This window comes from Elephas maximus, chromosome 24, assembly GCF_024166365.1.
Source record: "Elephas maximus indicus isolate mEleMax1 chromosome 24, mEleMax1 primary haplotype, whole genome shotgun sequence".
NCBI lineage: Eukaryota > Metazoa > Chordata > Mammalia > Proboscidea > Elephantidae > Elephas > Elephas maximus.
Window position 1 is genome coordinate 50,174,104 of NC_064842.1, and position 11,820 is coordinate 50,185,923.

Here is an 11,820-nt window from a genome sequence, read left to right on the forward strand (position 1 = left end):
TAGCAGGATGCTTCTTTTCTCTTTTCCAGTGCCTAGGTTGATAGAAATGCCTATGATGTTCAGACACAGGTTATATTTCTGCGAATGACTCATGCTACTCCACCTTGTGTGTGTCTGCCCTGATATACTTGGAACAAAATGAAGCAGAATCCCTGTTAGTTCACAGTGTCTAGCCAAACTTCTTCCTGGGGAGATTGATATTTTGGTCTTCAGTGCAGTCTTTGGTGGCCTACAGCCACAGAATTCAAAACCAAGTTTTTTCTGTCGGCCTTCTTGAATCTGTGCACACCCTATTTCAGTCTTCTATAGTTGTTCTACCAGGGAGTTTATGCATCTCTATGTATATTTCCCCTCAAAACCAGAGCATCAACACTGCTGTTTCTGACACTTAGACATACCACACAAAGCCACGTTGAAATTTTGCCGATGGAAAACGCATCCAACAATCAAGTTTCTAAGAAGTGTTAAGTGGGGGATGATAATGTATAATAATCGAGGAATGAATTTATTAAAGGAAACAGAAGCATTGACCATTTCCCCCCACAGAAGAAATAGAAATCTGTAGTGAACAGACTGAATTCTCCTTAAAAAGTAGTATTCTCATACAAGAGAAAGGCACCACTTAAGGTTTTTTTAACCTAAGACTTTAGAGAAACTAGATATTTTTATATGTTAATTTTTTAATCTTGTTTTGTTGGAGAAGTAGGTGTGAGAGGAAGGATATTAATACCTGCGTGATACATATAAACTCCCAAAATAAAACGCCACTGATGGTTGGGAAAAAAAAAACCAAAAACCTACGGAGCACAGTTCTATTCTGACACACATGGGGTTGCCATGAATTGGAATAGACTGGAGGGCAACCGTTTGTTTGTTTGTTCTGTTTTTAATCACACACACACCCACACAGACACACACACACATGAAAGGAGGAAGTGACATTTTATCCGGAGATCTTCAGTGTGTCTAGATTTAAGAGCCTTCCAAGTATAAAACCAACAAAACCCTGTTGTCATCTAGTCTTTTCTGACTCACAGTGACCCTATAGGACAGAGTAGAACTACCTCATAGGGTTTCCTAGGCTGTAATCTTTACGGAAGCAGACTACCACATCTTTCTCCCACAGAGTCACTGGTGGGTTTGAACCGCCGGCCTTTTGATTAGCAGCTGAGTGCTTAACCACTGTGCCATCAGGGCTTCTTCTTGGTATGGAACTGCAAATGTGAAGCCCTGGTATGGGAATTTGCTTTGGCTTGGTGTTTTGATAGATAAATGAGAAGCTTGGTTGCATGGGGTATCATAAATAAAGGGAAGAATAGTAATAGATGAATTGGGAGAGATTGGGTGGGGCCAGATCATGCAGGGCCTAAGTACAATGGGGAACCATTGCAAAATTTTAAGGATTTAAAAAAATTTTTTAGAAGCTCACTCTGGCTTTTACCTGGGAAGTGGCACAAAACTAGAAGCAAGAAGATTAGGGAGGAAATCTATTATTAGAACAGCCATGTCAAAGTTATGGCGGCTTGGACTAGGATGGTTACATAGAAATGTAGAGAAGAGATTAGACTTTGAAATATATTTTGGCAACAGAAACAAAACCATTTACTTAAGGATTGGAGGTGAGAGGTGAGCAAAAGAGCTGAATCAGGAATGAATCCTAGATTTAGAGCAGCCAACTGGCAGAAATTCAGATTAGGGAGATGCAGGAGAAAGGCTAGTTTTAGAGAGAAAAGTCAGTTTTTTTTTTCCCCTTCCTTCTTTTTTTCTTTTTGAACATGTTCAAAAACCAAACAAACAAACAAAAAAAGCACCTGTTCCAAGTTCAAGAGAAGACCGGCAGTTGAGATGTAGGTTGTGAAGTCTAGGGAAGAGGTAAAGCCCTAGATATGAATTTGAGAGTGTTCTGCATATAAATGATATTTAAGGCTATGGTCTGGAGGAGGTTACTTAGGAGTTCTTTAGAGAAGTTAGGGAAAGAAACTTGTAAGAAATAGAAGGAGAGAAGACAAACCAGCAGAGTAAGTTGTCAAAGAAGTCAAAGAAAGTAATTCAGTAAGAGGAGAAATGGTCTACTCTTACACATGCCTGTGGGAAATAGAACAAAATAAGAAATGAGAATGACCATTAAATTTGACAGGATAACTACAACTGTAATTAGAGTTGTTGGGACAAATACCTGATTGGAATGGGATTAAAAAAAAAAAAATTGGGAGTGAAGTGACATTAGATACTTCTTTCAGGAGACCTGATTATAAAGGAAAGCAGATAGCTGACAATTTTAAATTATAGATGAGCATATTTTAAATAGTGAACAATTTTAAAATTCATTTATAAGCCAACATGAATAACATCACATAGAGAAAGGGAGAAACATGATGCAGAGAGAGGGGCAATAATCACAGGAGGAAAATTCCAGTGTGGATGAGGATAGAATCCAGAGCACAGTTTGATTAAAAAAAAAAAAAAAAGTTGGCTTTAAATAGCTGTCTAGACTCTTCTTCCATCATAACACCAGAGGAATCAGTGTGTATCTGCAGGTGCACATTTTAGATCTGATGACATAAAGATGCTGCAGGTCTCATCTGATAATTTCTATTTTTTCAATGACTTATGAACAACGTTGAGTGTTGGAGTCGGGCAGGGGAGTAAATGTTTTCAGGAAAGGAGAAAAGCTATGAAATAGTCATTTAGAAGAGTAGATGCTAGAATTTGTGACAACTGTCTGGTTTCAACATCAGGCAACCAGGAGGAAATGTGCAAGCCCACTTTAAGCACAATTCTCACAGGAAGCCCGTTTCTGGTTACTTAATCAAGCGCTGGATCTTCAGTTGTAGGCCCTATCAGTTCAGCTGTTACCATTATGTTTCTGCACTGACTCAGACACCTAGAAAATTTCCCTTATCTTGCCCTTCAACACATTTGTGCATTTAAAACATTTGCAGAATTATAGTTAGAAAATTATATTTATTTGCACTTCATATATAGGAGAGATTTCCAAATGTTTTATGTGGAAATAGAAGTAGAACTTCCCCTTCACTTCTCTGAGTCTCAGTTTCATTATTTGTAAAACAAAAGTAATACTGTCTACTTACAGAATTGTAGTTAATAATGAGGATAGATATATTGTAGTGGTTAAGAGCTTGGCTGCTAACCCAAAGCTTGGCAGTTTGAAGCCACCAGCCACTCCTTGGAAACCCCATAGGGCAGTTCTACTCTGTCCTATAGGGTCACTATGAGTTGGAATTGACTTGACAGCGGCAGGTTTTAGTATATATAAAGTATTGGCCCACAATAGGTGACCGACAAATGATAGTTAGTTTTAATATTATTATTGCTAAATAATATCCTTTTGTGTAGAGAATACAAAGGCCTTGCCTTCATTCTACCTTTTTTTCCTAGATAAGATTCTGAAATTGTAGTTTTAACAAATACTCTTTTGTTTTACAACTTTAATGTGGCACAGTATTTCTAAGTTTCTCATGCATTGGTTTGGTTGGACTATATCTTTTACTGAATGATAACTTTTTGTAATTTTGGCTTTATAATATTTTTAGGGCCTTGAAAATTTAATACTTGAGAAATAGTAGACTTCAAGTAGAAAATTTATTTTCTCTTGAGACTTTATTCATATTACACAAGCAAATTTATAATTAATAATATAATTCAAAAAGCCCAAATAATAACACTGAGGGAAAATCAAGATGTAAAAAAGCCAACACTTCCTTACATAATGTGAAAGAATTTTTTGAAAAATGTCACAATATTATCCATATCTATATTAAAAAAAAATTTTTTATATTGTCTACTAACAATATTGCTGAAGACTACAGTGTTTATGTAGTAAAATGTTATATCACTTAAACATAACTAAGAAATGCTAATAATATAATTTTAGTGTTGATCTTTTTTTTTCCTCCCCAAATTATAATAGCCATGGCTATACTTGATCTTCCCTAAAGGAATATGGATACTACCAAAATCAACTTTCAATGTGTAAAAGAGAAATACGGGATATTGGTGTAGTAAATCCTTATTCAGTATCCTCATCTTCCATGTTGACCTGCTCCAGGCCATGTATCTCTCTTTCAGGTAGTAACCCATATTCATTGAGGAAAGACTCCACGTCTCCAGCAAAAAATTCCTCAGCAAACTGTTCAGCAACACTAATGAAGTTGCTTATGAGTTCCCCACCTTTGTAGACCAGCAACGTGGGGAGTACATCTGTGGAAAAGCGGTCACCAGCGCCTGTATTAGAGGCTTTTATTTTACAAAACTTGACCATAGGGTATTCAATGGCAAGGCACGTTAAACTACTATTTAGAGCATCGCAGCCCTTGATGCCATCTTCATAAATGTGAACGACAATTGTGGTGATCTTCTGCTCCTTTTCAATGGTTTCCAGGAATTGCTCCCCAGTTTCCAGCTCATATACAAACCCATATCTAGGTCCAAAACTCAGCTTCTGGTGCATGTCCTGCATGCACTGTCTACGGTATTTACGAAGGCAGTTTTCATCCTCTTTGTCTTGATGGATTAGTTCGTATTCTTGAATGCTCATCTGGAAGTAGATGAAAGGAATAGATAGAGATCATTCAGTCAGAAATTTATATGCCTTAGACACAGCAAACCCATTCTTAGCTCCAAGAGTTTTTGTCTCTTCTCTCTGACGGAACCATCTCCCTGCCCACTGTTGATATGGTCTTTCCTTCACCTCATTCAACCCTTTGTTTAAATGTCACCTTCCTCGGCTACCCTACCTAAAAGATCTCTGCACTTCCTATTCTTTATACTGGTTTATTTTTCTTCATGGCAATGAACACTACTTGGCATTGTGTTATATATTTATGTGTTTAATTATTAATGCCAGTTTTTCCAACAGATGAGTCTATGTGGGTAGGTGTTTTGCTTGTCTCATTCATCACCGTATGTCTAACATCTGCTATAGTGTTTGGCACGTAATAGGGATTCATTAATTATTTCATGATTAAATGAATGATTAAATGCATGTATAAAGAAAAAATAAATTTGGCTGACTATAGTTCAACCATGAGATGCTCACAGTCTCAGCCAGAACTCAGCCCTTTAACTCCCCGCCACTTTGAGAAAGTTTTATAGAAAGACAAGGGTAAAACAAAGACAGTAACGCTGTTCTCTTTCTGTAAAACTTTCTGCGAAGTGGTGGGTGGGAGTTGTTAGTTGCCATCAAGTTGATTCTCACTCTATAGGGTAGAACTGCTCCATAGGGTTTTCAAGGCTGTAAACTTCCGGAAGCAGATGGAGAGGCTTTTCATCTGTAGTGTGGCTAGGTGGGTTCAAACCACCAACCTTTCAGTTCACAGACAAGCACAAACCATTTGTGCTACCCAGGGACCTTAGATATAGATATGTTGTTGTGCACCGTTGAGGTGATTCCAACTCATAGCCATCCTATAGGATAGAGGAGAACCGCCTCTATAGGATTTTCTAGGCTGCAGTCTTTACAGGAGCAGATCACCAGGTCTTTTCTCATGGGCTGGTGGATTTGAACTGCCGACGTTTAGTGTAAATTTAAAAGTCCTTGGATGGCACAAATGGTTAAGTTCTCGCCTACTAGCTGCAAATTTGGCAATTCAAACCCATCCAGAGGTGCTTCCAAAGATAGGCCTGGCGTTCTGCTTCCTGAAAGTACAGCCTTGAAAACCCTACAGAGCAGTTCTACCCTGCACATATGGGCTCACCATGGGTCCGAATCAACTCTATAGCGACTAACAACCTGAGTACCAAATTTTTAATAAATATAATGTCTCACATTTGTACATCATTTTACATGTTTCAAAACACTTTCACATTGATCTTCTCTTTACATTCCTTTAAAACAGGTGGAAGAGGTGTTATTATAATTCCTCAGTTGGAAAAACTTGTCTTATCTATATCACATAGTAAGCCAGTGAAGGAACCAAAACTCAAAAACAAAATCTTAGACTTAAAGATTAGAAGCCTGAACCAAAGCATGTTTTTGATGCAATCTGTCCAGCATCAGTATACAGAACTCATACCCACTGTTTGCAGATAAAGATGACACTAAAGTGATATTTTCCCTGCAATGAAAAGCACTTCGTGGTTTATGTTAATACTGTGGAGCTCTGGTGGCGCAGTGGTTAAGAGCTATGGCTGCTGACCAAAGGTTTGGCAGTTCAGATCCACCAGTTGCTCCTTGGGAACCCCATAGGCAGTACTACTGTGTCCTATAAGGTTGTTATGAATTGACTTGATGGCAATGGAATCTGGTTATTACTACTGTATAAATAGTACACGCTTATGTTTACACTAAAAAATTACCTTAAAATTACATAAAAAATGAAGGAAGTAATAAATACTGAAATTTCACCATTTTAGCTCAGCTGTTAATCTAAAGGTTGGTGTTTTGAACCCACCTAGTGGTGCCAATAAAGAAAGGTCTGGCTATTTGCTTCTGAAAGGTTATAGCCAAGAAAACCCAATGGAGCAGTTCTACTCTGTAATACATGGTGTTGCCATGAGTTGGAATAGACTTGATGGCAATGAGTTTAATGCTCTGAGATAATCTCCATTAACATTTTACAAATTGTCTTTTAACATATCTCCTTATGTATAGACATACCCATTATATATTGTTGTTGTTGTTGTTAGGTGCCTTTGAGGTCATTCTGACTCATGGTGATCCCGTATATACAGAGTACAACTGCGCCATAGGGTTTTCAAGGCTGTAACTTTCCAGAAGCAGATTGCCAGGCCTTTTCTTCTTAGGCAACTCTGGGTGGGCTCAAACCACCAACCTTTTGGCCAGGAGTCAAGTTCTTAACTGTTTTCGCTATCTGGGGACCCCTACACATTATATACCTTAGGTAAATAAGGGATATATTGTAAAAAAAAAAAAAAAAAAAATGCTGCTTTTTGGTTTTATCGTGGGTTAAAAAAAATGTGGCTTATTCCACTTACCTCCCTCCTTCTCCTGTTTTCCTCCCCATCAATCCCATCCTTCCAAATAACCAATATTGTCAGCTCAGTGAGTGGCTTTTCATACAAACATGTATATGAAGATACATGCTCATGTAATTAAATAAGCATAAACATACGTATATAAATTTTTTCCATTGTTTTAAATGGGATCATATACTTTAAAATTCTCTGTCCCTTGCTTTCTTTCTCACATAACTGTACATTGTAGAACTGCCTCTAAGTCGGCTTATGCAGTTATAACTCCTTCTTTTAACAGTTGCCAAGTGTTTGTTAGGATGAAATGCCTTCACAGGCATTCGCTTCATTCTCATTTTTTTGCCAGTACAAATAATGCTGCAAGCAATGCTTTTGTGATGTGTCTATATTTCGTAGATTTTCTAAAGTGATTCTTTACAGTCAGGTAGACCGAAAAACATATAGCAAATGATTTATTATTGGTTTTTCCTTATCTTACCTTTCTGCTGAATCTTTCTTTGGAGTCTTTGTCATCTCTACTCTGAGGAGAAGACATTTGCCTGAGAATCTCCTTCTTGTTAGGAGGGATCGAATTACTATCTTCACTCTCTAATTTAAACTTTCTCCAATCATTTATTACTCCTTTGGGTCCTAGAATAAAATTAAAAATAAATGAGTTCCCTTTTTATTTTCAGAAGGACCATTTCCACAATTGAAATTTGTGTAAATATCACCATGGGAATAGACTTGTCATCTCCTGCGTCAGAAACAGACATCTTGTTTGGGCTAGAAATTTCTGACCGCCCTGCTCGTAAAAACGCTCATTTACATTAGTCTTGCTAAATCAGTTTTGGCAAAGAATCTTTCTGAAACATCAGAACAAATGAAAATCCAAATTAAGTACTTTGAATTATTGGCAAAATTTAGGGGTAAAGATATTCAAAACTTTAAGTGTAGGGAGGAAATAAGAATGCTAGAAAAATATCACTTTTATTAAATAGGAAAGAAGCTTCAAAGATAAACTAAAATTGTCACCACACTATTAATAAAGGAAACTGGGATTGTTGGGAAAACAAATTACAATATTATCAGGATCCAGGAAACAACGATAATAATGTCACATGAAAGACAACCAGTGAGTGGGAGGTCTGACCTCAATTAACAAAACTAAAATGACCTCAAGAAAACCGTTACAAAAACAGCCAGTCCTTTTTCAGATTGTAAACATCTTTTACAAACATAGAAAGGATGTGATTTTCAGATTTAAGAAAAATTGATTAAATCAAGGACAATCCAACTGGAATTCTGATACTCAGTTGCCCTGATAAATCAAAGTGCTTGGAAGGAGGGTCTCAAATTCTTGAAAATATTCAGTATTACATTGAATATTCTTCCCTAAAACTGCGTGCCTTTAATACTGCATTCTCTTTCTCTTCCATATTTTCTAATAAGCATATTTTATGCTTTTGTTATGTAAATTATACTCAGGTAATCCATGATTTTGTATTCTTGTATAGTCTTCCAGATATATTTTATGCATATACAAAAGTGCATGTGTGTGTTTTTGTGTATAGAAAAGAGAATTTTTTTTCCTGTTTTCTACGAATAGTATGTTATACATACTTTTCCCCATCTTTCTCTTTTCACTTTGTAACATATCTCAAAGATTCTTTCATATAGATATGTAGAGGTTTTTTTTTTTTAAAGAAATCATGGCACTCTATTGGGTACATATACATAATTAAACAGTTTCTTATTGATGCACATTGTTGTTTCCACTTTAAAAGGACACATGCTTTGTGATGAATCTTACAGATGCATTGTTTTGTCTATGCCTGAAGGTATATCTATAGGTTAAAGAAGTAAAATTGCTTCGTCAGAGAGTATATACATTTCTAATTTTGATTTTGCTAAACTGCCAGTACAGAAAAAGTACAAATTTACACTCCTACCAGAAATACGGGAGGGTACCTCTTTCCAAAAGTGTGATTAAACATTTTCATTTTTACCAACTGTGTGGAAAATTGTATCTCACTCTAGTTCTAAGTTTATGTCTTTTTTTTTTTTTAATTTTCTGTGACTGGTCTGTCCTGTCTTTTGCCCATTGTTCCATTAGGTTGTTGTTCTTTTTTTTATTGATTTGTAGGAGATTTTAACACATATTAGGAAATTAACCATTTGCCTGTCATATGAGTTACAAATGTTATTTCCCGATTTACTGAATGTTTTTTGGATTCGTTCTTGGTTACTTTTGCCAGGCAGCAGACACTGCCTGCCTGCCTTCTTTCTTTCCTCTCCCTCTCTTCCTCCTTCCCTCTTTCCTTCTTCCTTCTTTTCTGCAGCTGGCTTTACATGTAGGTTTTCTGTCATGCTTAGAAAGATATTGCTCTCACTGCTACTATACAATGAATTCCTATGTGTTTAGTACAGTACTTGTGTGAATTTATTTACACTACTGGATTTAAAAATTTTTTTTTTTTTACTGGATAAACTTAACCCACCCACTGGATAAACTTAAAGACTCCATATTATTAAAAGAAAAAGGGAAATGTCAATCAAATGATATTCAGTACAGTTAAAAGAAACCCGGCTTTTTTGTTTTAATGTAAGTCATACTATTTGACTTGTAAGCTCTTAGTGGTATATAGACAGCCACACACCATTTCTTAACAGATTAAGAAAACAGATTATAGATTAAATGAATTGAAATTTGGGGTTTTCTGGAGAAATCTTAAAATCTGTTTGATTCAAGAATTTTTTTATCATCCCCTTTATGTTTTTCAGATCCAAATTATTAAAATTTAAGACTCAAAATATTTATTTGCCTTTTGGTTATTATTATTCACAATGGCAAGGGAAGTCCATACTGGGGGAATTAGGAGAGAGGATAATGGCTTAATTATAGTGTAAATAGAGAAGTTTTGTGTTAGTTGGGCAGCAAGAAATTCTTAATAATTAGTATTTTTGTTATTCTTTGGTGTCTATGTAAATAAAAGTTGTCCAATTTGAAATTAATTTACCAACTCAAGTATTTCTTAGATAATTCTATCAAACCATACAAAGGTATTATTTGAAATAAATTCTGTATTGATTTTTTTTTTCTTTTGGAGCTTTGCTTACCTGTATGTGTGGCTTGTCCTTCAAAGTCCTCTTCCAAACTTTGGCTTTTGGCTTCTTCCATTTTAGGGATTGGATTTGATATAATCTAGAGGATGAACAAAATATAATGATGACTGAAGAATTCCAAGATATATGTGTATATTTCTATATACTCATATAGAGATAGAGATCTTATCTCATGTAAAGATGTCTGGACCTGAGGATTTTGCATAATGTAAAATTTGTCTATTTTTCTTTAAGTCTTTCAATTTCAGTCTATATACTTAGTGAACATTGTTTATTATTGGTTTTCATTTTTTGTTACCAAAATTCATAAAATTATACCCCAATATTTTAATAATAAAAATTAAAAAATAATAATGGTACAAACCCAGCACAATAATAAAAATTAAAAAATAATAATGGTATAAAAAAAATTTTTTTTTAATGGTATAGTGAACACTTAATATTTGTTAAGAATCGTTTCAATTATTTTATTTTATAATCATTTATTTTCATATGACCGTATGTTACAAGGACAATTATTTACACCATTTTACAACTGAGGAAGCTGAAGTACAGAGAGTTTTAAGTTACTTGCCTCAAAACACCCAGTAAGTGGTGGAGCAGATTTAAGCCTAAATTATTAGAAGTTAGAGCCAACTCTTTTAACTACTACCTTATTATAGCAGTTAATATACTAGAAAACAATCATTTTTCTTAATGGGGTTTGACAAATCCAACAGCTGAATAGGCATTAAAGAATGATGGTATAAGGAACACTTTGCTTCAAAACCTGAATACTATAACATGTCTTCATACCAGAGAGTAAGTTCTGATGTCAACATTACCTACCAAACAAATGAAAACAACCAGGAGCTAAGCTTACAGACCTTTTGAGAAACTAAAATATATATCACACAATCTACTAAAAGTGGATGGACTTTTACTCACAGGAAACTGCTTGATGTCTTCAAGTAGGACATTTTTTAATTTCTTACTTAATTCCAACCTGTTAGCTTATTTATCCTTTAAGTAGCTACAAAACTCAATTCTTAGCTGTATTGACACATCCAATAAGGAGTTAACATAGTTGTGATTTTCCTGAAAATTTCAAGTCTGGGAGAATATAGTAACAATTGATATCAAAAATGTGGTGAAACTCATGTGAAATTGTTCATACAGATAAGTAAGTAAGCACAAGTAAGCCCATGCTTACCTTGCTTATTGGATAATCTGTCCTGCTTACTTGCACTGCTTGAAGCCTCTTTAGAGGAAGAAACAAGTAGAGTATAATTAGCTATCGATAGTTTTGATATACATTCCTATTAATATCCTCGTCATCTAACTCACTCTGGGGTTTTCTAATTATCTCAAATAATTACCTTCCTCAAAATTTGCACTATCATCCTAAAATTAATTTAAACGATATTTGTAAGGTGCTTATCAACAACAACAAAAAACCAAACCTGTGGCCGTTGAGTCAATTCCAACTCATAGCCAACCTATACAACAGAGTAGGATTGTCCCATAAGGTTTCCAAGGAGCAGCTGGTAGATTCAAACTGCCAACCTTTTGGTTAGCAGCCACACTCTTAACCACTGTGTCACCAGGGCTCCATCCTGGCAAAAAGTAAGTTCTATATGAGTCTGTTAAATGAAATAAAAATATATCTTATTTTTATGTATATACTATGAATCAGTCATTTAAAAATATGATCAACATTTGATTTGCAATAATATTATTTCCAAAAACCAAACCCACTGCTGCCGAGTCAATTCTGACTCC

At 35.4% G+C, this 11,820-nt stretch overlaps 1 protein-coding gene across 1 annotated transcript; it reads right to left on the reverse strand.

The window, feature by feature from the left end:
* Positions 1–4,030: 4,030 nt before the first annotated feature.
* PDC (phosducin) lies at positions 4,031–10,132 on the reverse strand. Its single transcript, XM_049868326.1, has 3 exons — positions 10,054–10,132; positions 7,433–7,584; positions 4,031–4,558 (listed from the first exon to the last, which is right to left on the reverse strand). The coding sequence occupies exons 1-3, from the start codon at positions 10,112–10,114 to the stop codon at positions 4,031–4,033; spliced, it is 741 nt and encodes a 246-aa protein (XP_049724283.1). The 5' UTR covers positions 10,115–10,132.
* Between the last annotated feature and the right edge of the window lie 1,688 nt (positions 10,133–11,820).